We start from the raw sequence: 25,716 nt of genomic DNA, 5'->3' as shown, positions 1-25,716 counted from the left end.
AAAATTATGCATACAAGAATACTAGAAAATAATATTACTATAATTAAATTTTGCATAAACTTAATGAACAATAATAATAATAAAAGAACATAAATTTAGCCGTACGATAAAAATATTTCTTAATAGTATTTATCAATAGTATAATAAAAAATAATTGAATAAACACATCCTAAATATATAAAAATATCTTATTCCATTACCATTACCACATCAGCTAACTAAAAATCAATTAACTTTCACAATATTTTTATTAAAAATTATAAATTTATACAATAAGATTTGATAAAAGAACTCGAAGAAAACAAAATCATTTATTTTGTTGCAATTGAACAAAGATTGAAGTAATTCTAACTTGACTCAACACGAGTTTTAAGAAAATTAGATAAAAATAAAATTTTTTACTATTTTGAATAGAGAATAAGTAGAAAATGTGGTATTTTGTTACTAAAAATGAAATCTACCATAAATTTGAAATGATAAAAAAGAAAAAATGAAAATAAATTTGAATTACGGAAAAAAAAATATTAAAATCGAACCAAAAAAAATAGAATGATTACATTGAGTTTCAAGCTCATATCAATATTATTCATATTAGAAGAATTTTTTTTAGAAAAACTACTCCCACCGTCCAGATACCGTGTCTGTTATACTGTAAACACAGTATTTTAGGAAGAATATAATTAGCAGATAATTAAGAATGTATTAGTGAAAATAATTATTCTATAATATAAATAATTATAAATTAAGATTAAGATAACTAATTAGTTTAATTAAAATTAAAATAAGATTAAAATGTATAATTATTTTTCAAAAAAAATGACGTAATACGTGGGACGTACATAAACGACAACGTAAACATAATATGTAAACATAATATCTGGGTCGGAGGGAATAATAATTAGAGAGACAAAAAACATAATGACAATTTAGGATTTTGGGCTCGAGAAAATAGTGCCATAGACAAACATACAATAGAGAAAGAAGTCAAAAGAATTGGAAAAATGTTAGAACATAGGATAGGATAGGATAAGATAGGATTACCCGAAACTCAAACTGAAACTGAAACTGAAGTTCAAATTCAAGAACCACAATCATCATCCATCATTCAAGCAAGAGCTAATTAAAATCCCCTACAAATTGCAATAATAATAAATTCGTCCACAAATCCAGACAACTCCCAAATTCCGCCAAACCTACCTTAAGATGATGTTCGAATCTCGATCGAAAATTCTCACTACATCGGAAGATCGATGCATAAAATCAATCCTTGAGCATAAAATCCGTCGTTGGTTCCGGAAACTCAAATGCGTCGGGAGTAATGAAGGGGACATTTTCCAGCATCATTTGTACTTCGGCCGGGTTCTGCAGTCTCCTTTTCTTCTCCATGTACTCGAACCTCGTAGGGACAACATAAGTTAAGGCGACAAAATCGAGCAATGTAATGAAAATATGAGTACGTTTATTTCTCAAAGATTCATTTCATCATTATATGAAAGGATATTCTTGTCTCCATCCTTTCTCATTCGCACGGTCGATCAGGTTTTGAAGCAAAACCAGCTCTTTACGGATCCACTGCGCCATTTTTGTGTTCGATTGATCAATACATGCGAAGAAAGTTAGCGATTAATAAATAAAAAACGACAACCAATGGAAGCTCATTAAAAACGGCGCGCATACGTGATTCATCCTGTCCTTGTGGATCATTTTCGCCTTCTTATCCAGATAAGCCTATAGAGAAAACAATAGATTCACGTAAGAAGAAAATTGCAGGTTAGTAATGAACAAGAAAAGATAATTTTTCGAGTAAATAGTCATTGGCGCGCAATTTCTGTTAGAGCTACAAAATGTACTTACAACAGTAGGCTTTTCGATCTGACCGGATGTCACTTTTTCTCTGAAACTTTCGCACTCTTCCTGGAACAAATTAGGGGAAGAATGAAGAAAATATCAAAACAAATGTTACAAATTACGATATAAGTTTCTATGCGGAAATCAACGTCTGGTAAAACCTCGACATTAAGAGATTTCACACAAGTAACTAGAATGAATGAAATGTGATCCACGACAAATGTACCGTCTATTCTACGACCATATTGGATAAATCGATTTACCAAATTGCATAAAGTGGATAACACAAAATTTTCGAACCTTGGTGAAATCTTCTTCCGATAAGAAATTGACAGAAGTTTCTTCAGGGATGTCGGAAAATTTAAGGAAAGTCTCGGAGCTGTTTTCACCATTCGGAAGATTTTTGACACCTGAAAGTACAAATAAAATAGAGGATGACGTAAATATGGTTCGCAATGCGAAAGAAACTTCCCAAGAAATTCACAACAATTTAACTAGGCTCTGAAATCAGTAGGCAACGAAAAGTAGAATAAAATCATTAGTTCATCAAAGCATAATCAAATTATCAATCTGTGGGGCTAACCTGTGATCTGCATAAGATGAAAAATATGTTTCGACCGACGTTCCTGAGGATTTGAAATGACACGTACAAAGCATCCGACAGCTTTTTCTTCAAACGACTCGGGCTGCTTGAGTAGTTCATGCACCAAGCCTTTCTTCAAGTAAACGAGCTTTATATTTTCAGGTAAGATGGCTGCATAAGGGCTTCGGTACGACTTTATTTCTTCCTTTTGAATTTTTATCTCGTCATGTCGCTTTCTTTTCTTTTGCTTTTTCGAAGGAACCGATACATCAGAATCATTGTTTTCCGAAATATAATCCTCTTTGTCATCATCCTCCGAGTCTTCTTGATTCTCGGCGAAATGTTCCTCTAGAAGGTCATTGATTCTGTATCGACTCACTGTTCGTCGCTTGAAGAGAGCTTGTAGCGGTCCATCGCAATTTATGTTTCTCTTTTTCTCAGGATTAATGAGCTTGTTCTCTTTAATATAATCGTTGACTATCGTAGCCACGTCATGCTGCGACATTTTCTCATCGGTGCTTTTACCAATCGCTGTAAGAAACTCGAGAAGTCTTTTTGAAGCCCAGCCGACAAACTCTGTTTTACCCGATTTTGCAGCTGCCTTCATTGCAGCAATCCGATTCTCAAATTTATTCTCCATTCTACGATGTTTCTTTTCAGGCTCAGGCTCAGAATCATCATCATCATCGTCATCATATTCATCGTCGTCAGTTGCCACATCTTCCACTTCAACAGAGTCGTCCGAAATATTTTCAGATCGACGATTCTTTCTCACCTTGACCTCATTTAGTGTTGAAAAAACATCATCTGCATCAAATCCTTCATCCCCTTTAACAATATCATAATATTCCTTGTATAGACCCTCGTATGTCTCTCGGTCATTAAAATTAACACTTTCCTACAGAGAAAGAAACAGTTGGGGTGGTATCAAATTAACATAATAAATTGTTTTATGAGAAAATTACAAGCAGTCGATAGTTTGTGCACAACAAACACAGTGTCTGTATGGTCGCTACAAAGAGGAAAATTAGCAACACAAGCATCTGAGGTTGAATTAATCCAATATAATGAAAATAAGATTTTCATAATCTATGGATTTGTATACTAAATGTCTTTTATTAAGTTTTTTACTAATCAATCTCTTGAATTTCCTTTAAAAATAACACATCCAACACTCAATTTCCATATAAAACATCACATTCATAGACCATTTCACTTCAAAAACATGAAAGAACTAAACACAAGCACATAAAGTAAAATTTGTTTAGTTGTGTTTTCAAACATAATGTTTTAACTATTCGTTTATAGTAATTTTTTTTTTGTTTTCTCTTGACAAAAATTATCACCTCTATCATATATTTTTATTCAATATATTACATTAGCAATATTTTGTTTTTCATTCAAGACACTACATTGAACACTTACTTATATCAAGTCAGACATTCATTTTAATTCAAATTTTTACTATTTTTAAAACACACCAAAACACAACCAAAAAAACTCTACGTTTCTTGAATAAACCTTTATAACTTCACTAGAATTTTTTTATCTTATTATCTAGACTTGAACTCACTTTTTATGGTGTTCAACCCACACGATTCTTATTAAATATCACATTAAAGTACTATTTAAACTAAAACGCAAAACAAATTGTAAATTTATCAAAGGTATCAAAGGTTTACATAAATCATACCCCATCAGAGTCGACATCATGATTGTCTTCAATAAGCAAAGCAAGTCTCAAGCATAGAGTGCAGAATCCATACTTCCCTTTAATTTTTGAAAAATTTGAATCAAGATGGCAGCGACGGCACACAGCATTTGGGCAGGTGTAACAGTGAAATGCAGCAGCTCGGCTACACTTGGAGCAAGTATGCCAATCTGAAAAATCACATCATAGAAGTCCAATGTGTTATTGTTAAACAAAAATAATAATAATACAAAAATATACACATAGTTTGGAGATTGAGGCCGGCAAAAATGGATGTTTACGACACACTATTATTATACATAATTAATGAACAACCCCATATGAACAAAAAAGTAGATTCTTTTTTGGGTCAATCATGAAAGTCCTTAATAATAAATGAATGTCGTCTTACCACACGCCCAGTGTTCTTCATTTTCCAAAAATGAATCATCTTTATTCACACATTCTGGATGATAAGATTTCACACAATCCCTGTAAGAGATGCACATTGATTAGTACTACATATGACCAGTAAGAGTACGACAAAACAAAATTAATACTTTAGCATCTAAGGCACGTTGATACGCGTGGATGGATATCTATGTATCTCAAAGGATACTAAAACAAAGACAATCTTTGCGGCGGCATTAACTGGCATATCAAAAAGATAATTCAAGCGCATACATTTATTTGCAACGATCAAAATAGTATATTACACTTCAACAAATAGCTGCCAAATATATAATCGATCGAAAAGTTTAAAGCTTTAGTAAATCTTCAAGAACAAGTAACATTTATTCGATGATCCAATGAAAAAACTCACTCATTCATACTTAAGCAATCCTCGGAAAAGGAAAAAAGAAACACCTTCTGAAAACAGAATTTCATATTCTCTTTTTTCATGATAGCAAAAGATATTTCCTACAATGTATAATGCAAGTACAAAAATAGAAACTATGTTCTTTTGTAATTTAGTTTCAATTCAATCTCAGTAAAAGCACATTATTTCCTTTTACAAAATATGTTGATTATAATCACTAAAACCAAAGTCCAAAAGAGTAAAAACTTCCAAACACAATAATAACATTCACCAAATCATCATCAAGATAAGTAGTCAAAGGAGATCTGTTAGATCTACAAGCCTATAGAATAAGTTTAAAATAATAATGATTAAATAGAAAAAACTGGAAGCCATAGTCGATTAACATAAATTTTTTTTACGGAGAAGTGTAAACAAGAAGAGAAGACAACATGGCCCCGTGAAAGAGAAAGAAAAAAAAGGCAAAAACAAACATCTACAGAAATTTGGTTTAAAAATGTAAAAAAAAAAAAAAAAATCACTTTCACAGTATAAAAAATAAAAATAAAAAATTCACTACTTTTGGGTAAAGTCATACTCAATTCCACCATCGCAACATTGTGTTTTACCTCTATTGTCAAAATGGCGACCTTTAATGGCGGAAATTACTAGAAGGAGAAAGCAAATACCTAAAATATTACCATTTCTTTAAAAATTAAAAATAAAAATTACTTGTAATCACATATGCGAAGGTCGCCGCCGTCCTTGCAAACAAAGCACCAGTTTTCCGATTTTTCCTCCTTGTTAATCGTCACATTTTTCTTCCCCTTATTCTTCGCCGCAGCACCGGAAACTTTGCCCTTCTTCTTCCCCATTCTTACCCTGAAAAAAAAAAAAAAAAAAACACAGACATTTACAAACCCTTTTCTAGAAACACTAATAAAATAAAATCAAGAGGGAATACAGACCGAAACCCCAATTTCCCAAATTCAGAAAGAGAACTAAACAAATTATGAGAGAAACAGGTAGATTCGAGAAGACACAGACACAGAAAATTAGAGAGAGAGAGAAAAGGTGTGATGTGAGACTGTGAGAGTACGTATGCATACGTATATATACATATATATACATACATATGTACGTATGTGTGTATATACTCACCTAAACTCCTGAGGAAGGGCGGAATTCTAATTAGTAAAGTAAAATTAATGAAAAATAGAAAAATAGGTAATGGCGTGGTCCCCACCCAATTGGGGACTAATTTTGATCTGCGGTGGACTTCAGTTTTACTTCCTATTATAAATTATAAAAATTATAGTAATTGGATTGTCTTAATTATATAAGAAAACATATTAATTATTTTCTGATTTTGTTTCTTAATATATAGTTAATGTTTATTTTGTGTTAATTATAGGAATCATATATATATTAACAAATTATTTTATGTTCTAAACAATGATAATTATAATAAATATTTATATCCATAAAATAATTATTCAAAATTTAGAATTTTAATATTTAAAATTAAAAATTTCAAACAAATACATCCATAATTTTGATGATTTTTTTTTTTTTAGTTTTTCTGTATTTTATATTTTTACTATAAATATATTATAACTCTATTTTACTTATATTTAAAAATATTTTAGATACTATTTAGTTATAATGATATTATTTTTTTGTTTTAGAAAAAAATCGTTTCTTTTTTTAAAAGATATTATATAAAATTATCTCATTTTTATTATTGCTATTTTTTTTAAAAAAAAAAAATTTAGAAACCAAAACATATATTTATGAAAGTATAAGATAAAAACATGTGAATCAGAGTAGTATTATTATGATCAATTTATTAAACATTATATTCATATAAAATCCAAACAATATGTATTTATAATTTTAAACTTTTTGTTATAGATCTTAAAAAATATTATATATATTATTATAGGAATATGTAATAATATTCATATAATACTATTTGTTACGTTCAATGACTAAATATAGAAAATATATATATATATAATATAGGGATATATATTGTATACAGTGGATATATAATATGAATGATGTGAAATCTGTATTAGGTAATATTACCGATGAGTGGGGAAAGTAACGGAGAGAAAATGAGATAGATTGAAGCAAATATTGTATTTAGTGCGGCTAAAAATACATTAGATTAAAAAATTCAATTTGAATTCGACACAAAATAATATGTTTTAATCTCAAAAATTTGTGCTTGAACTTCTAAAAATAAATTTGAAATTTTTTGGATTATGCTTTGCTCGGCACGTTAATGAATCCAGTCATACTTGGTCTGGCTCAATATATTAAAATTAATATTTGAAAATTAATATATTTATACATTGTATATTAAGTAATGAAATAATATATTCTTGTCACAAGCATACAAACACTAGTCACACTTGAACCAGATGAAATGCAAATGTTGTTAAAACTTTGGTTAATGAATTCTATTAACACAATAGTGTGTTACCACATTAATCATCTAATAAAAAGTGTTTGCTAAGACAATCCAATCTGCTAAATTAGCAAAACACAATATTCACCAAAATAGTACTTAGTATATATTACATTAATTTATTTATTTGTAGGATTTTGATTTTGAATAGTAAAATTTTGAATCGAAATAGTTATTTAATGTGATATAAATATGTCTCGATGTGATATTTTAAATATAAAATTAAATTTTAATATAATATAATAAATGGGAAGTAAGTATTTCATTTGATTTTTTTTTATAAAAAGTAAAAATAAAATAAAAACTAAAATAGTAAAACTAAAAGTAAACTCTTAATTTGTTAGAAATTCTGTAATATTATTCATGCTTCAACTTTAAATAAAGTAGCACATTTTTTTTTTAATTTATTATTATTATTATTATTATTTTATGTATATGGCCACATTGAATTTCTTTATTTTATTAGTACCATAAGAGAACACACAATAGTCGGTTGTTAAAAATGTCTCCATATGTGATGTTGTTTTAGCCTCATTCATCTACTTTATCTGATCAAAGTATCTCAACCAGTGCTTTATCTGAAAAGTATCTCAACCAGTGTTTTATCTGACTAAAGCATCTCAACCACTGTTTATCTGTTCAAAGCAACTCAATTAGTGTTTTTATCTGACTAAAGCATCTTAACCACTGTTTATCTGATCAAAGCAACTCAACCAGTGCTTTATCTGACTAAAGCATCTCAACCACTACTTTATCTGACTAAAGCTTCTCATCCATCTATTTTATTTAACCGTCTTATCCGTTTACTTTATCTGTCCAAAATGTCTTATCCATTTGCTTTATCTGATAAAAGCATCTAATCCACTACTTTATCTGACCAAAACATCTCATCCACCTATTTTATCTAATAAAAGCGTCTCATCCACTGCTTTATCTGACTAACAGTAGATGTTTTTTTTTTCTCTTGGCTGGAAGAAGCTACTGCATCAAGTTTGACCAAGTATCTTATATTTTTCTACTTTGAAAAATGAATTCACTATATATTATTTTATATTTTGGCTTGACAAAATTTTTTTATTGCAGACATGAATAACAACGATATGTTTGAGCTTAGTGTATGTGCTCTAATGTAATCCTTATTAGAGTAGTCCTCCAAGTAGACAATTATGCAAAATTAGTTCTCTAATGCCTTATAATAAATCGGGTGGTCCAAGTAGACAATCATGCAAAATTAGTTCTCTAATGCCTTATAACAAATCGGGTGGACTTGTGACCAAATCATTCGATAGGCTTTACTTTTATTACTCTTTGGATAAATTTTTTTTTTTAATTTTGTAATTGATCTATATTATTTTAGTGCAATAACCAAAAATGTATAAGCTTGGTCCTCTAATTGTAAGAATTAGACAAAAAATATATTTTATTAAAATTTTTTGTAAATAATTAAGTTCTTATTTTATATTTATTTTAATTATATATTACATTACAAATAATTTTTAATTAAATAAATTTTATCTAAATCTTAAATCCATCTGTTAACTCAATTTCTTTTATTATTTCAAAGGTTGTGTAAATATATGAATTTGAAAGTGGTTTTAGCTAATGTGAATTTAGTTCTAATCGAACAGTGACATCTGTATTAAAAAAATAATATTAATTTGTTTAATAATATTTTTTTATTATCTGTCATATTTAATTTAAAAAACATTTAAACTTACATACTAAACAAAGACACTCAATGCAAAAAAGAGCTGAAACTAACATGCTATATAAACACACTCAATAAATCTTTTATATAGTGTAAATAAAAAGTATTGACGTAATATTTTAAAATTCTTAATATATATTGAGATAGTGTTTTTTTTCTTTTATAATTTCTTTTGAATTTGAAAATTTAAATAAAAAATTAATTTAATATTTTTAAATTTTTCTTATTAAAAGACGTAAAGACGGTTAGAAAAAAAATAGAAAAAAACAAACACATTTTTTGATATATGAATATTATTCTATTCTAAGGATGTGTTACAACTCACAACATTAAATAATTAGTAAATTCATAAAATAAATAAAATTAAATTAATTGTGAATATAGAATTTTTTTTTTTATTTCAAATTAAAATTTATATAATTTAATTAGTACAGTTTTTAATAATAAATATATTATTTTTTTTATAAAATATTACATAAAAAATATTTAAATTAAAAACTTAAATTTAAATAAAAAATAAACATATACCAATATATATCATTTTAATTTGCATATTGATTTTTTTTGTTTAATAAAACAATTGTTTTGAATTGAAGCATGTATGATAAATATAATATTTGTTTTAAAATAAAAGTGAAAAATCACAACCATACAAACGCTAGTTGTTGCACTTGACCAAATGAAATGCAACGTTGTTTAAAATTTTGGTTAATAAATTCTGTTAGCATAATAGTGTGTTAAACATTAAACATCGAATAAAAAGTGTTTGCTAAGACAGTCCAATTTTCTAAATTAAAAAAAAAAAAAACAATATTCACCAAAATACTAGTATATATTATATTTAATTTATTTATTTGTAGGATATTAGTTTGAATAGTAAAATTTTATATCGAAATAATTGTTTAATGTTATGTAAATATGTGTGATGTGATATTTTAAATGTAAATATCAAATATTAATGTAATATAATAAATAAAATATAAATATTTAATTCGATTTTTTTTGTAAAAATAAAAATAAAAAATCTTAAATAGTAAAACCAAAATTTGTTTTTAGAAATTCTGGAATGTTATTCATATTTCAACTTTAAATAAAATACTAGTACGTTTAATTTCTTTATGTATGTCGCCACATTGAATTTTTTTATTTTATTAGTACCATAAGGGTACACACAATAGTCGGCTGTTAAGAGTGCCTTTATATGTGACTTGAGTCTCATCCACCTATTTTATCTGACTAAAGCGACTCATCAATCTATTTTATTTGATCAAAGCGTCCCATCCACAGTATTATCTGACAAAATCGTCTTGTCCACCTGTTTTATCTAACGAAAGCATCATATCCACCTGCTTTATCTGATCAAAGAGTCTCATCCATCTGTTTTATCTGACCAAAGCATTTTAAAAGAAATTAAATACAGTAGTTGTCTTTTTCTCTTTTGGCTGGAAGAAGCCACTGCACCAAGTCCAACTAAGTGTGTTCTATTTTCTACTTGAAAAATAAATCCATTGCATATTGTTTTATATTTTGGCTTGACAAGAAAATCTTGTTGCAAATATGAACGGAACGATACGTATTGAGTAATTCCTTAACTCGAAAATCGTATAAAATTAGTCATCTAATACCCTGTAAGAAATCGGGTGGACTTGTGACCAAATCACTCAATATAGGTTTTAATTCTATTAGACTTCGGATACATATATAGTACATTCACTTCTTGATATAGCTTCTTCTTCCAGAGGCGTTCCAAGGTCAAACAAAAAATCTTTGCATCACTCAATTGCTCGAATGACCTCTTTAACTCCCAACAGCGGCTCGATGGCCAACCCGAGCTCAACTTACTCAATATTCCAATAGAATACACAGTCTCTGTAAAAATCGAGTCGAAAACAAAATTAAATGTAACAAATATGTAGCAAGTCGTCAATGAATCTGAATTACAACACTTAAACTTGGTAACATTAGAACTCACTCGTCAAGCTCCGGTCGAGCTGTGCCCTTCCGATCTCGAGAATCTCCGACACCTGATCTCCGACCGACAGTGACGAAACAAGCATCTAAATTGCCGGGGGAATGTTATAATTTATTTAATATTTAATTAATAAATTTAAATAATAACCAAATTATATATAAATACATAAAATTAATATTTTTAACACTAAAAAAATTACAAATAATTGGGCTTGGGGTTCAATTGCCCCCCAAGCCTTAGTGTAGTTCCGCCCCTGCTGGCCGATCCGGCCGATGCAGCCTTAACGAAATACTCGTCGATGGTTGCAACAATCTCGGACAAATCTTTATGTCTAACCATTATCCTTTGGCCCGAATTTAAAATTTCAAACAAACACACCCAAAATTTTGATAAGTTTTTATTTTTGTTTTTATTTTTATTTTTTTGTTTTTTTTGTTTTATTTTCATTTTAGTTTTTCTGCATTTTATATTTTTAGTATAAATGTAGTATAACTCTATTTTATTTTATGTATATTTGAAAATATTTTAGATACTGTTTATTTATAATAATATTTCTATGTTTTTTTTTTAAAACGTTCTTTTTACAAGATATTATATAAAATTATCTCATTTTTATTATTACTATTTTTTAAAGTTTTAGAAACCGAAACATATATTTATGAAATTATAAATATCAGAATGTATGAATCTGTGTCACAATATTAAATATTAATAAAATAAATCAGAATAGGATTATTATGATCAATTTATTAAACATCACATTCATATAAAATCCAAACAATATATATTTATAATTTTTAACTTTTTGTTATGAATTTTAGAAGATATTATATATCTTGTACTATTATTATAGGAATATGCAATACCATATTACTTTAATGACTATATACAAATAAGGTATATATATAATATCTTGGTAAGTATAAATATGTATATATATATATATATGTTCTGTGTCATGTGTGTTATTAGATATACATATATATGATATATATTTGGGTAAAGTGTTCTTTTGTTTCGTAACTGGACCCTATCATTTTAGTTCCGTAAGTGGAGCTTGTCGCAAACTAGTCCATAAGTGAAAATTTTTCGCTGTTTTAGTCCTCCGGTGCCGGAGACGCCCGCGTGGCTCGCCGGAGGCCAGGTGTCCGCCAGGTCACGTGAATTTCATTTTTTAATTTTTTAAAAAAATTTATTTTTAATTTTATTTTCTTTTTTTTTTTAAATTTTTTTTATTTGGTCCAATTAAAAAAAAAAAAAATTTAAAAAAATAAAAAGATATCTACATGTCCGCCAGGTATCGCTGACCTGGCAGACACGTGGCTTCTGGCGAGTCATGCGGGCGTCTTCGGCGCCGGAAGACTAAAACAACAAAAATTTTCATTTATGGAACTAGTTTGCGTCATACTCCACTTACGAGACTAAAATAATAAGAGGTACAGTTACGAGACTAAAAAACAGTTTACCTATATAGTTTATATAGTGAATATGTAATATGAATGATGTGAAATATTTATTGAGTAATATTAATGATGAGCGGGGGAAATGACCGAAAGAGAAAAAAGAAAGAAATTGAAGCAAATATTGTATTTAGAGCGGTTAAAAATAGACAAAATTTAAAATTAAGATTCAAATTCGGCACAAAAAAATATGCTTAAACTTAGAAAAATCGTACTTGAGCCTCTAAGAGTAGGTTTGAAATTTTTCGAATTGTGGCTAGCCCGACACATTAATGAACTGGGCCATGTCCGATCCGGCTCAATTTATTAAAGTTAATATATTTATATATGTATATTAACTAATGAAATAATATATTCTTGTCACAAGCATACAAACGCTAGTCACACTTGACCAGATGAAATGCAAATGTTGTTAAAATTTTGGTTAATGAATTCTATTACCACTGTTAAATATTAAACATCGAATAAAAAGTACTTGCTAAGACACTCCAATCTGCTAAATTAACAAAACACAATATGCACCAAAATAGTACTTAGTGTAAATTACATTTATTTATTTATTTATTTGTAGAATTTTGATTTTGAATAGTAAAATTTTGAATTGAAATAGTTGATTTTAGTGTAATATAATAAATAAAAAATACGTATTTAATTACATATTTTTTGTTAAAAAAATAAAATAAAATAGTAAAATTAAAAGTAAACTGTTAAATTATGTAATGTTATTCATATTTTAACTTTAAATAAAGTAGTAGCACATTTAATTTCTTTATGTATATGGCCACATTGAATTTTTTTTATTTTATTAGTAGCATAAGAGCATACACAATAATCCGTTGTTAAAAATGTCTCCACATGTGAGGTGGCTTTTAGCCCTATTCACTAATTTATGTGATCAAAGTATCTTAACCACTTCTTTATGTGACTAAATAACAATTGTTTTATCTGATCAAAGCATCTCAACCACTGTTTTATCTAACTAAAACGTCTGATCCATCTATTTTATCTAACTAAGCGTCTCATTCACATACTCTATATGTCCAATACGTTATATCCATCTGCTTTATATGATAAAAGCATTTCATTCACCTACTTTATCTCACCAAAGCGTCTCATCCATTGTTTTATCTGACGAAAATGTCTCATCCACCTACTTTATCACCCCAAAGCATTTTTTAAAAAATTGAATAGAGTAACTAGCTTTTTCTCTCTTGGCTGAAAGAAGCCACTGCACCAAATCTCATTAAGTGTCTTCTATTTTCTACTTGCAAACATAATGACAGTGATACGTGAGCTTAGTGTCTGTGCTCTAATGCAATCCTTTATTAGAGTAGTCCTCGACAGTCATGCAAAATTAGTCATCTAATGCCCTATAACAAATGAGATGGACTAGTAACCAAATCACTCGATATAGGTTTTGATTTTATTACACTTCGGATATCACTTCATGGTATAGCTTCTTCTCTCACGCGAAGAGGTGTTCCAAGGTCAAACAAAGGCTCTTTGCATTACTCAATTGCTCGAACGACCTCTTTAACTCCCAACGGCGGCTTCAATGGCCAGCCCGAGCTGAACTTACTCAATATTCCAGTAGAATGATACACAATTTCTGTAAAAATCGAATCGAAAACAAATGTTAAATGTAATTAATATGTAGCAAGTCATCAATGAATCTGAATTACAATACTTAAACTTGGTAACATTAGAACTCCGACACCTGATCTCCGGTCGATGCAGCCTTAACGAAATACTTGTCGATGGCAGCAACAATCTTGGACAAATCTTTGTGTCTAACCGTTATCCTTTAGTCTGAATTCAAATTTTCAAACAAACACACCTATAATTTTGATAAGTTTTTGTTTTTGTTTTTTTTTTTCATTTTTTTTTGTATTATATATTTTTAGTATAAATATATTATAACTCTATTTTATGTATATTTAAAAATATTTTAGATACTATATATTTATAATAATATTTTTTTTTTTGTTTTTAAAATAATATCGTTCCTTTTATAAGATATTATATAAAATTATCTCATTTTTATTATTACTATTCTTTTAAATTTTAGAAATCAAAACATATATTTATAAAAGTATACAATCAGAACGTGTGAATCCGTGTCGCAGTATTAAATGTTAATGAAATAAATCAGAGTAGGATTATTATGGATTAATTTATTAAACATCACATTCATATAAAATCCAAACAATATGTTTTTATAATTTTTAACTTAAAATATTATATATTGTAATATTATTATAGGAATATGTAATACTATATTACGTTTAATGACTATAGATAAATAAGGTATATATATATATATAATATATTGGTAAATATAAATATGTATATATATGTCCTGTGTCATATGTGTTATTAGATATATATATTATAAATTGTATTAAGTAATATTACGAGCGGGAAAGTGACCGAGAGAGAAAGAGAGAGATAGATTGAAGCTAATATTGTATTTAGAACGGTTAAAAATAAAAAAAATTTAAAATTTGATTCGAATTGGGCACAAAAAATTATGCTTAACTTTAGAAAAATCGTAATTGAGCTTCTAAAAATAAGTTCGAAAATTTTCGGATTGTGGCTAGCCCGACACGTTAATGAATCGGGTCATGTCTGGTCCGACTCAATTTACTAAAATTAATATTTAAAAATTAATATATTTATATACGTGTATTAACTAATGAAATAATATATTCTTGTCACAAGTATACAAATGCTAGTCACACTTGATCAGATGAAATGCAAATGTTGATAAAATTTTGGTTAATGAATTCTATTAGCTCGATAGTGTGTTAAACATTAAACATCGAATAAAAAGTATTTGATAGACAATACAATATGCTAAATTAACAAAACACAATATGCACCAAAATAGTACTTAGTATATATTACATTAATTTATTTATTTTTAGCAATTTGATTTTAAATAGTAAAATTTTGAATCGAAATAGTTGTTTAATATTATATATGTATTGATGTGATATTTTAAATATAAAAATTAAATTTCAGTGTAATATAATAAATAAAAAATAAATATTTAATTTGATGTTTTTTGGGTAAAATAAAGAAATAAAAGAATTTAAATTTAAATAGTAAAACTAAAAGTAAACTCTTAATTAGTTATAAATTCTGTAATGTTATTCATATTTCAACTTTAAATAAAACAACACATTTAATTTCTTTATGTATGATGGCCATATTGAATCTATTTATTTTATTAGTACCATAATAGCACACATTATAGTCCGTTGTTAAAAATGTCTTCACATGTGATGATGTGGTTTTAGTCTCATTCACCTATTTTATTTGATCAAAGCATTTTAACCACTGCTTTATCTGATGTATCTCAACTATTGTTTTATCAGACTAAAATATATCCACCTACTTTATCTGTAAAAAACGTCCGGTAAAAACTGCTTTATCTGACCAAAGCATCTTATCCACTTACTTTATCTGACCAAAATGTCTCATCCACTGCTTTGTCTGACCAAAACGTCTATTTCACTGCTTTATCTGACCAAAATGTCTCATCCACTGCTTTATCTGACCAAAACGTCTCCACTGCTTTATCTGACCAAAAGGTTTCATCCATCTACTTTATCTAACCAAAATGTCCCATCCATCTTCCATTTAATTTCTTTATTTTATTAGTACCATAATAGCACACATAATAGTCTGTTGTTAAAAATGTCTTCACATGTGATGATGTGGTTTTAGTCTCATTCATCTATTTTATCTAATCAAAGAATCTCAGCCACTCTTTTATCTGATGTATCTCAACTATTGTTTTATCAAACTAAAACATATCCACCTACTTTATCTGTAAAAAACGTCCGGTAAAAACTGTTTTATCTGACCAAAGCATCTCATCCACCTACTTTATTTGACCAAAATGTCTCATCCACTTCTTTGTCCGACCAAAACGTCTCTTCCACTGCTTTATCTGACCAAAATGTCTCATCCATTGTTTTGTCTGACCAAAACGTCTCTTTCACTGCTTTATCTGACCAAAAGGTTTCATCCATCTACTTTATCTAACCATAGTAGAAAATATAAAACATTTAGACTTGTGCAGTGTCTTCTTCCAGCCAAGAGAGAAAAAAACAACTACAGAAAATATAAAACACTTAGTTAGACATTTTTTTATTTTATTAGTAGCATAAGAGCATACACAATAATCCGTTGTTAAAAATGTCTCCACATGTGATGTGGTTTAGCCCTATTCACCTACTTTATCTGATCAAAGTATTTCAACCACTGCTTTATCTGACTAAACATCTCAATCACTGTTGCATCTAACTAAAGTGTCTCATCCACCTACTTTATCTAACCAAAGCGTCTCATCCACCTAGTTTATCTGTCCAAAACGTCTTATCTATCTGCTTTATCTGATAAAATCATCTCATTCACTGTTTTATCTGATCAAAGCATCTCATCCACCTATTTTATCTGTCTAAAGTGACTTATCCACTACTTTATCTGAATAAAACATCTTATCCACCTACTTTATTAGTACTATGAGAGCACACACAGTAGTTTATTGTTAAAAATGTCTCCACATGTGAGGTAGTTTAGGCCTATTCACCTACTTTATCTGATCAAAATATTTCAACTACTGTTTTATCTGACTAAACATCTCAATCACTGTTATATCTAACTAAAGCGTCTCATCCACCTACTTTATCTAACCAAAACGTCTCATCCACCTACTTTATCTGTCCAAAACATCTTATCTATCTGCTTTATCATCTCGTCCACCTACTTTATCTGTTTAAAGCGACTTATCCACTACTTTATCTGAACAAAATGTCTCATCCACCTACTTTATTAGTAGTACTAGGCGAGCACACACAGTAGTCCGTTGTTAAAAATGTCTCCACATGTGATGTGGTTTAGCCCTATTCACCTACTTTATCTGATCAAAGTATTTCAACCACTGTTTTATCTGACTAAACATCTCAATCACTGCTATATCTAACTAAAGCGTCTCATCCACCTACTTTATCTAACCAAAGCGTCCCATCCACCTACTTTATATATCCAAAACATCTTATCTATCTGCTTTATCTGATAAAATCATCTCATCCACTGTTTTATCTGATCAAAGCATCTCATCCACCTACTTTATCTGTCTAAAGCGACTTATCCACTACTTTATTTGAACAAAACGTCTCATCCACTTACTTTATTAGTACTATGAGAGCATACACAGTAGTCCGTTGTTAAAAATGTCTCCACATGTGATGTGGTTTAGCCCTATTCACCTACTTTATCTGATCAAAGTATTTCAACCACTGCTTTATCTGACTAAACATCTCAATCACTGTTGTATCTAACTAAAGCGTCTCATCCACCTACTTTATCTAACCAAAGCGTCTCATCCACCTACTTTATCTGTCCAAAACATCTTATCTATCTGCTTTATCTGATAAAATCATCTCATCCACTGTTTTATCTGATCAAAGCATCTCATCTACCTACTTTATCTGTCTAAAGCGACTTATCCACTACTTTATATGAATAAAATGTCTCATTCACCTACTTTATTAGTACTATGAGAGCACACACAGTAGTCCGTTGTTAAAAATGTCTCCACATGTGATGTGGTTTAGCCCTATTCACCTACTTTATCTGATCAAAGTATTTCAACCACTGCTTTATCTGACTAAACATCTCAATCACTGATGTATCTAACTAAAGCGTCTCATCCACCTACTTTATCTAACCAAAGCGTCTCATCCACCTAGTTTATCTGTCCAAAACGTCTTATCTATCTGCTTTATCTGATAAAATCATCTCATCCACTGTTTTATCTGATCAAAGAATCTCATCCACCTACTTTATCTGTCTAAAGCGACTTATCCACTACTTTATTTGAACAAAACGTCTCATCCACATACTTTATCTAACCAAAATGTCTCATCCACCTACTTTATCTGACTAAAGTATTTTTAAAAAAATTGAATACATGTCTTTTTCTCTCTTGGCGGGAAGAAGCCACTGCACGAGTCTGACTAAGTGTCTGTTTTCAATTTGAAAAATGAATTCTTGACAAAAAAATTTTTTATTGTAGACATGAATGACAGAGATATATGAGCTTAATGTGTGTGCTCTAATGTAATCATTTATTAGAGTAGTCCTTCAACTCGTCAATAATGCAAAATTAGTTCTCTAATGCCCTATAACAAATCGGGTGGACTTGTGACCAAATCATCGATATAGGTTTTAATTTTATTACTCTCCCGATAAAATGTTTTTTAGTTCTATAATTGATCTCTATTATTTTAGTGCAATAACCAAAGCATTTATAAGTTTGGTCCTCTAATTGTAACAATTTGACAGAAATGATCCCCGTCAAAGAATCGCTACATTGCCGTCGAATAGACTCATCGGTGTTGATTTGATACTAATGTAGTTGATTAGTGCTATATCAACGTAAACTCGTTGGTACATATTTACAATCAAACATTAATTTTAGACGAAACAAATATTTTGTGTTTATTTTAATCTAATAAAACGATTTCATGCAATAAAATGTATCATTTATCCATTCGGAATTTTTATTTTTATTTTTTCTATAAAATTAATTTATATTAATCAATATATGTTATTTATATAATGTAATTTTATTCTTTTAACAAGTAATATTTACATTAAATATATTTTATTAAAATATAATTTTGTAAATACTTAAATTCGTATATTAAATTTATTCTAATTATATATTACATTATAAATAATTATCAATTAAATAAATTTTGTAAATATATGTGTAAATATATGAATTTGGAAGTAATTTTAGCTAATGTGAATTTGATTATAGTCCAGACATGACATTAGTATTAAAAAAAAAAAATATTAATTTATAAACAAATTAATATAAAATAATATTTTTTATATTATCTTTCATATTTACTTTATAACTTAAATGCTAAGCAAATACACTTAATACAAAAAAGAGCTCAAAACTAACATACTAAACAAATACACCCAATAAGTCTTTTTTATATGGTGTAAATAAAATGTATTGATGTATTATTTTAAATTTTTTTAATATATATATTAAGATAGTGTATTATTTTTGTAGTTTCTTTTTGAATTTAAAAATTTAAGTTTTAATTTAAATAAAAAATTAATTTAATATTATTTTAAACTTTTTATTAAAGTACGTAAAGACGAATAAAAAAAATAAAAAAACACAATCACATTAATTTATATATAAATATTATTCTCTTTTAGCATCTGTTACCACTCACAACACTAAAGAATTAGTAAATTAATAAAAATAATAATTTTAAAGTTTATGGTGAATATAGAGTTTTTTTTATTTTATTTGAAATTTAAATTTATATAATTTAATTTGTACGATTTTTAATAAAAATATATTATTTTTTTCCTTATAAAATAGTATATAAAAATATTATTTAAACTAAAATTTTAAATTTAAATAAAAAATAAATACACCAATATATATATATCATTTTAATTTGCATATTGATTTTTTTTGGTTTAATAATATAATTGTTTTGAACGAGTATGTTAAATATAATGTTTGTTAATAAAAAATAAAACACGACCATAAAAATGCTAGTCACACTTGATGAGATGAAATGCAGTGTTATTTAAAATTTTGATTAATAAATTCTATTAGCACAATAGTGTGTTAAACATTAAACATCGAATAAAAAGTGCTTGTTAGGACAGTCCAATTTTCTAAATTAACAAAGCACAATATTCACCAAAATACTAGTATATATTATATTTATTTTATTTATTTGTAGGATTTTAATTTTGAAAAGTAAAATTTTGAATCGAAATAATTGTTTAATATTATATAAATATGTATTGAATTGATATTTAAAATGTAAAAGTTAAATTTTAGTATAATATAATAAATAAAAAATAAATATTTAATTCAATATTTTTTGTAAAAATTATAAAAAAAAATCTGAAATAGTAAAACAAAAAATAAACTCTATAATTTTTTAGAATTTTGTAATATTATTCATATTTGAACTTTAAATACAATAGCACATTTAATTTATAAATATATATATATATATCGCCACATTGAATATATTTATTTTATTAGTACCATAAGAGTACACACAATAGTCATCTATTAAAAGTGTCTTTACATGTGACTTGAGTCTTATCCACCTGTTTTATTCGACTAAAGCGACTCATCTACTGAGTTATCTGATCAAAGCGTCTCATCCACTGTTTTATCCGACCAAAGCATCTCATCCACTTACTTTATCTAATCTAACTAAAGCGTCTCATCTACTGCTTTATCTGACAAAAATGTCTCATTCATCCAATTTATCTGACCAAAATGTCTCATGACTCTCATCCACCTACTTTACCTGACCAAAGCATTTTAAAAGAAATTGAATATATTAGATGTCTTTTTCTCTCTCGCTGAAAGAAGCCACTACACCAAGTTTGAGTAAATGTCTTCTATTTTCTACTTGAAAAATAAATTCACTTTATATTATTTCCTATCTAACAAAAAAGCTTTGTTACAAACATAAACGACATCGATACGCGAGCTAGTGTATGCTCTAAGACAATCATTTATTAAGTAGTCCTTTAATTCGAAAATCGTGTAAAATTAGTCCCCTAATGTCTTATAACAAATCGGGTGGACTTGTAGTCAAATTACTCGACATAGGTTTTAATTTTATTACTCTTTGGATAAATTATTTTTTAGTTCTATAATTGATCTATATTATTTTAGTGCAGTAACCAAAGCATGTATAATTTTGGTCCTCCAATTGTTAGAATTTGATCGAAATGATCCCCGTAAAAAAATTGCTACATTGTTGTTGAAAAGACTCATTGGTGCTAATTTGACGCTAATGTAGCTGATCAGTGCTACGTCAACGTGGACTCGTTGGTACATATTTACAATCAAACATCAACTTTAGATGAAACAAATATTTTGTACTTATTTTAATTTAACAAAAAGATTTAACGCAATAAAATGTATTATATAATTTATCTATTTTTATTTCTATAAAATTAATTTATATTAATCACATATATATTATATTTATATAATGTAATTTTATTCTTTAAAAACTAATATTTAAATTAAATATATTTTATTAAAATATAATTTTGTAAATACTTAAATTTGTATTTTAAATTTTATTTTAACTATGTTACATTATAAATAATTATCAATTAAATAAATTTTATCCAAATTATAAATTCATTGGTAAAACCCAAAAATTTTTACTCTAAGGTTGTGTAGATATATGGATTTGAAAGTAGTTTTAGCTAACGTAAATTTGGTTACAGTGGAGTGGTGACATTTGTATTTAAAAAATAATGTTAATTTATAAATAAATTAATATAAAATATTATTTTTTATATTATCTATATATTTGTCATCTTTAATTTAAAAATTATTCAAACTTACATATCAAGCAAATACACTTAATGCAAAAGAAAGTTTAAACTAACATACTTTGTTTGGAGGATTGGATTGGATTTATACTATCCATTCAATTTTTTTCATAAAAAAACATCAAATCAAAAATACTTATTTTTTATTTTTTATATTATATTAAAAATCAATTTTTCATTAAAAACATCACATCAGCGTCTATTTATATCACATCATACAACTATTCAAATTCAAAATTTTTACTATTCAAATCCCAACTCAAAATCCAAACCCCCAAACAAACACACCCTAAATAACCCTAAATAAATCCACTCAATAAGTCTTTTATGTGGTATAAATAAAAAATAATGATGGAGTATTTTAAAAATTTTAGTATATATATATATTGAGAAAGTATATTTTTTTGGGAATTTCTTTTTAATTTGAAAGGTTAAGTTTCAACTTAAATTAAAAATTAATTTAATATTTTTATAATTTTGCTATTGTTTTTTTCTTAAAGGCCGTAAAAGACGAATAGAAAAAACACAAACACATTTTTTAATATATAAATATTATTATTTTTTTAGCATGTATTACAACTCACAATATTAAATGATTAGTAAATTAATAAAATAAATAAAATTGAAATTAATTGTGAATATAGAGTTTTTTATGTTTATTTCAAATTAAAATTATATAATTTAATTTGTACGATTTTTAATAAAAAATACATTATTTTTTTATAAAATATTACATAAAAATATTATTTAAATTATAATTTCAAATTTAAATATAAATAAACACACCCATATTTATCATTTTAATTTGCATATTATTTTTTTTTTGTTTAATAAAACAATTATTTTGAACTAGACATGTACGTTACATATAATGTTTGTTAATTAAATTAAAAAAAAAAAAAGGTCACAAGCATACAAATGCTAGTCACACTTGACCAAATGAAATGCAATGTTGTTTAACATTTTGGTTAATAAATTCTATTAGCACAATTGTGTGTTAAAAAGTAAATATTGAATAAAAAATGCTTGCTAGGACAATCCAATTTGCTATATTAATACAACACAAGATGCACCAAAATATTCCCCTCCTCCACAAATTAATCTCTTATTTTTTTATTTGAGGTGCTCAATAACTACTGTCCTATTTTTCTTTAAACATAAATTTTTTTTTTTTTTATCTTCATTCATTTATTACTTTTAATCTCTGCCTTATAATAAAAAAACAAATTTGTCGATTCATACAAAAAAGACAATTATCTAAAAAACCGTGCAAATATACTTTAGGAAAATATAAAATGGACGGAGGGAGTACTACTTAGTATATATTAAATTAATTTATTTACTTGTAGAATTTTGATTTTAAATAGTAAAATTCTGAATTGAAATAGTGGTTTAATATTATATAAATATGTATCGATGTGATATTTTTAATATAAAAATTAAATTTTAATGCAATATAATAAATAAAAAATAAGTATTAGATTGGATTATTTTTGTATATATATATATATAATTGAAATACTAAAACCAAGAGTAAATTCTTAATTTGTTAGAATTTTGTTAATATTATTCATATTTCAACTTTAAATAAAGTAGCATGTTTAATTTCTTTATGTATATTACCACATTGAATTTCTTTATTTTATTAGTATCATAAGAATACACAGAATAGTGAGTGTCTTCACATGTGTGACGTGACTTGAGTCTCATTCACCTGCTTTATCTGATCAAAACGTCTTATCCATCTGCTTTATTTGACCAAAGCGACTCATCCACTTACTTTATCTTACCAAAGCGTCTTATCCATCTGTTTTATCTGATCAAAGCATCTCATCCACTGTTTTATCTGACTAAGATGTCTCATCCACTTACTTTATCTCACCAAAGCATTTCATCCATTTGCTTTACGTGATCAAAGCATCTCACCCACCTACTTTATCGGACCAAATCGTCTTATCCATCTGTTTTATCTGATCAAAGCATTTCATCCACTGCTTTATCTAAGATGTCTCATCCACCTACTTTATCTCACCAAAGCAACTCATCCATCTGTTTTACCTGATTAAAGCATCTCATCCACCTACTTTATCTAACCAAAGCGTCTCATCCACTTGCTTTATTTACCAAGGCACTTTAAAAGAAATTGAACACAGTAGCTACATTTTTCTCTCTTGGCTGAAAGAAGCCGTCTAGTAAGTATCTTCCATTTTCTATTTGAGAAATGAATTCACTGCAAATAATTTTATACTTTGGCTTGATAAAAAAGTCTTATTGCAAACATGGCATGAATGACAACGATACGTGAGCTAGTATGTGCTCTAAGGCAATCCTTTATTAGAGTAGTCCTCCAACTCGACGATCATGCAAATTAGTTTTCTAATGCCCTATAACAAATCGGGTGAACTTGTGACCAAATCATTCGACATAAGTTTTAATTTTGTTACTCGGATAAATTGTATTATAGTTTTGTAATTGATCTCTATTATTTTAGTGCAGTAACCAAAGCTTGTATAAGTTTGATCATCCAATTATAAGAATTTGACAGAAATGATCCCGTCAAAGAATCATTACATTATCGCTGAATAAACTTGTTAACATAGAGATGTTGGTACACATTTACAACCAAACGTAAACTTTAGACGAAAAGAATATGTTGTGTGTATTTTAATTTAAAACAAAAAGTTTCACGCAATAAGATGTATTATATAATTTTTTATTTAAAAATTTTATTTTTATTCTTTTATAAAATTAATTTATATCAATCATATATATTTTGTTTATATAATGTAATTTTATTCTTTAAAAGCTAATATTTGTATAAAATATATTTTATTAAAATATAACTTTGTAAATATATATTAAATTTCTTTTAATTATATATTACATTATAAATAATTATCAATTAAATAAAAAATTTTCAAATCATAAATTCATCAAGTAATCCAATTTTTTTTACCCTTTCGAAGGTTGTGTAGATATATGAATTTGAAAATGATTTTAGCTAATGTGAATTTGATTATAATCGAACGGTGACATTTATATTAAAAAGATAATTTTAATTTATAAACAAATTAATATAAAATATTATTTTTTATATTATCTATATATTTATCATATTTAACTTAAAAAACATTTAAGCTTACATACTAAACAAATACACTTAATGCAAAAAAGAGCTCAAACTAACATATTAAATAAACACACTCAGTCTTTTATGTAATAGTGTAAATAAGAAATATTGATGTAATATTTTAAAATTTTTAATATATACATTGAGAGAGTGTATTTGTTTTTTTTAAAATTCCTTTTGAATTTGAAATTTGAAATTTTAATTTAAATAAAAACTCAATTTAATATTATTATAATTTATTTTTTCTTTTATTAAAGGACATAAAGACCAATGGTATAAAAAAAAATTGAAAAAAGAAAACACATCAAGAGTTTTATATATATATATATATATATATATAAATATTATTCTCTTTTAAGCATGTATTACAACTTACGACATTTAATGATTAGCAACTTAATAAAATAAATCAAATTAAAATTAATTGTGAATACATAGTTTCTTTGTTTTTATTTCAAATTAAAATTTATATGATTTAATTCTTACAACGTTTAATAAAGAATGTTATTTTTTCTTATAAAAAATCATATAAATATATTATTTAAACTAAACTTTCAAACTTAAATGGAAACAAGTACAAATATATATATATATATATCTCATTTTAATTTGCTTATTGAT

The 25,716-nt window shown here is 26.9% G+C and overlaps 1 protein-coding gene across 1 annotated transcript; it reads right to left on the bottom strand.

The window, feature by feature from the left end:
• Nucleotides 1-1,048: 1,048 nt before the first annotated feature.
• LOC127262671 (uncharacterized protein At5g08430) lies at nt 1,049-6,013 on the bottom strand. Its single transcript, XM_051291469.1, has 10 exons — nt 5,889-6,013; nt 5,653-5,802; nt 4,534-4,613; nt 4,125-4,312; nt 2,432-3,329; nt 2,149-2,258; nt 1,855-1,914; nt 1,678-1,728; nt 1,502-1,572; nt 1,049-1,399 (listed from the first exon to the last, which is right to left on the bottom strand). The coding sequence occupies exons 2-10, from the start codon at nt 5,793-5,795 to the stop codon at nt 1,261-1,263; spliced, it is 1,740 nt and encodes a 579-aa protein (XP_051147426.1). The 5' UTR covers nt 5,796-5,802; nt 5,889-6,013; the 3' UTR covers nt 1,049-1,260.
• Nucleotides 6,014-25,716: the final 19,703 nt, after the last annotated feature.

This window comes from Andrographis paniculata, unplaced genomic scaffold (genome assembly GCF_009805555.1).
Source record: "Andrographis paniculata isolate CXL003 unplaced genomic scaffold, ASM980555v1 Contig65END, whole genome shotgun sequence".
NCBI classification, from domain to species: Eukaryota; Viridiplantae; Streptophyta; class Magnoliopsida; order Lamiales; family Acanthaceae; genus Andrographis; species Andrographis paniculata.
The sequence above is the reverse complement of the archived record's forward strand: the minus strand, read 5'-3'. Positions and strand labels throughout refer to the sequence as shown.

What these genes read in the sequence shown, in the direction of transcription:
- LOC127262671 (XM_051291469.1), bottom strand. Translation starts at nt 5,795, where the DNA reads ATGGGGAAGAAGAAGGGCAAAGTTTCCGGTGCTGCGGCGAAGAATAAG. An exon ending in CTTCGCATATGTGATTACAA is followed by an intron (nt 4,614 to 5,652) that starts GTAATTTTTATT and finishes CATCTCTTACAG; the next exon opens with GGATTGTGTGAAATCTTATC. An exon ending in GAGAAAGGATGGAGACAAGA is followed by an intron (nt 1,400 to 1,501) that starts ATATCCTTTCAT and finishes TGTTGTCCCTAC; the next exon opens with GAGGTTCGAGTACATGGAGA.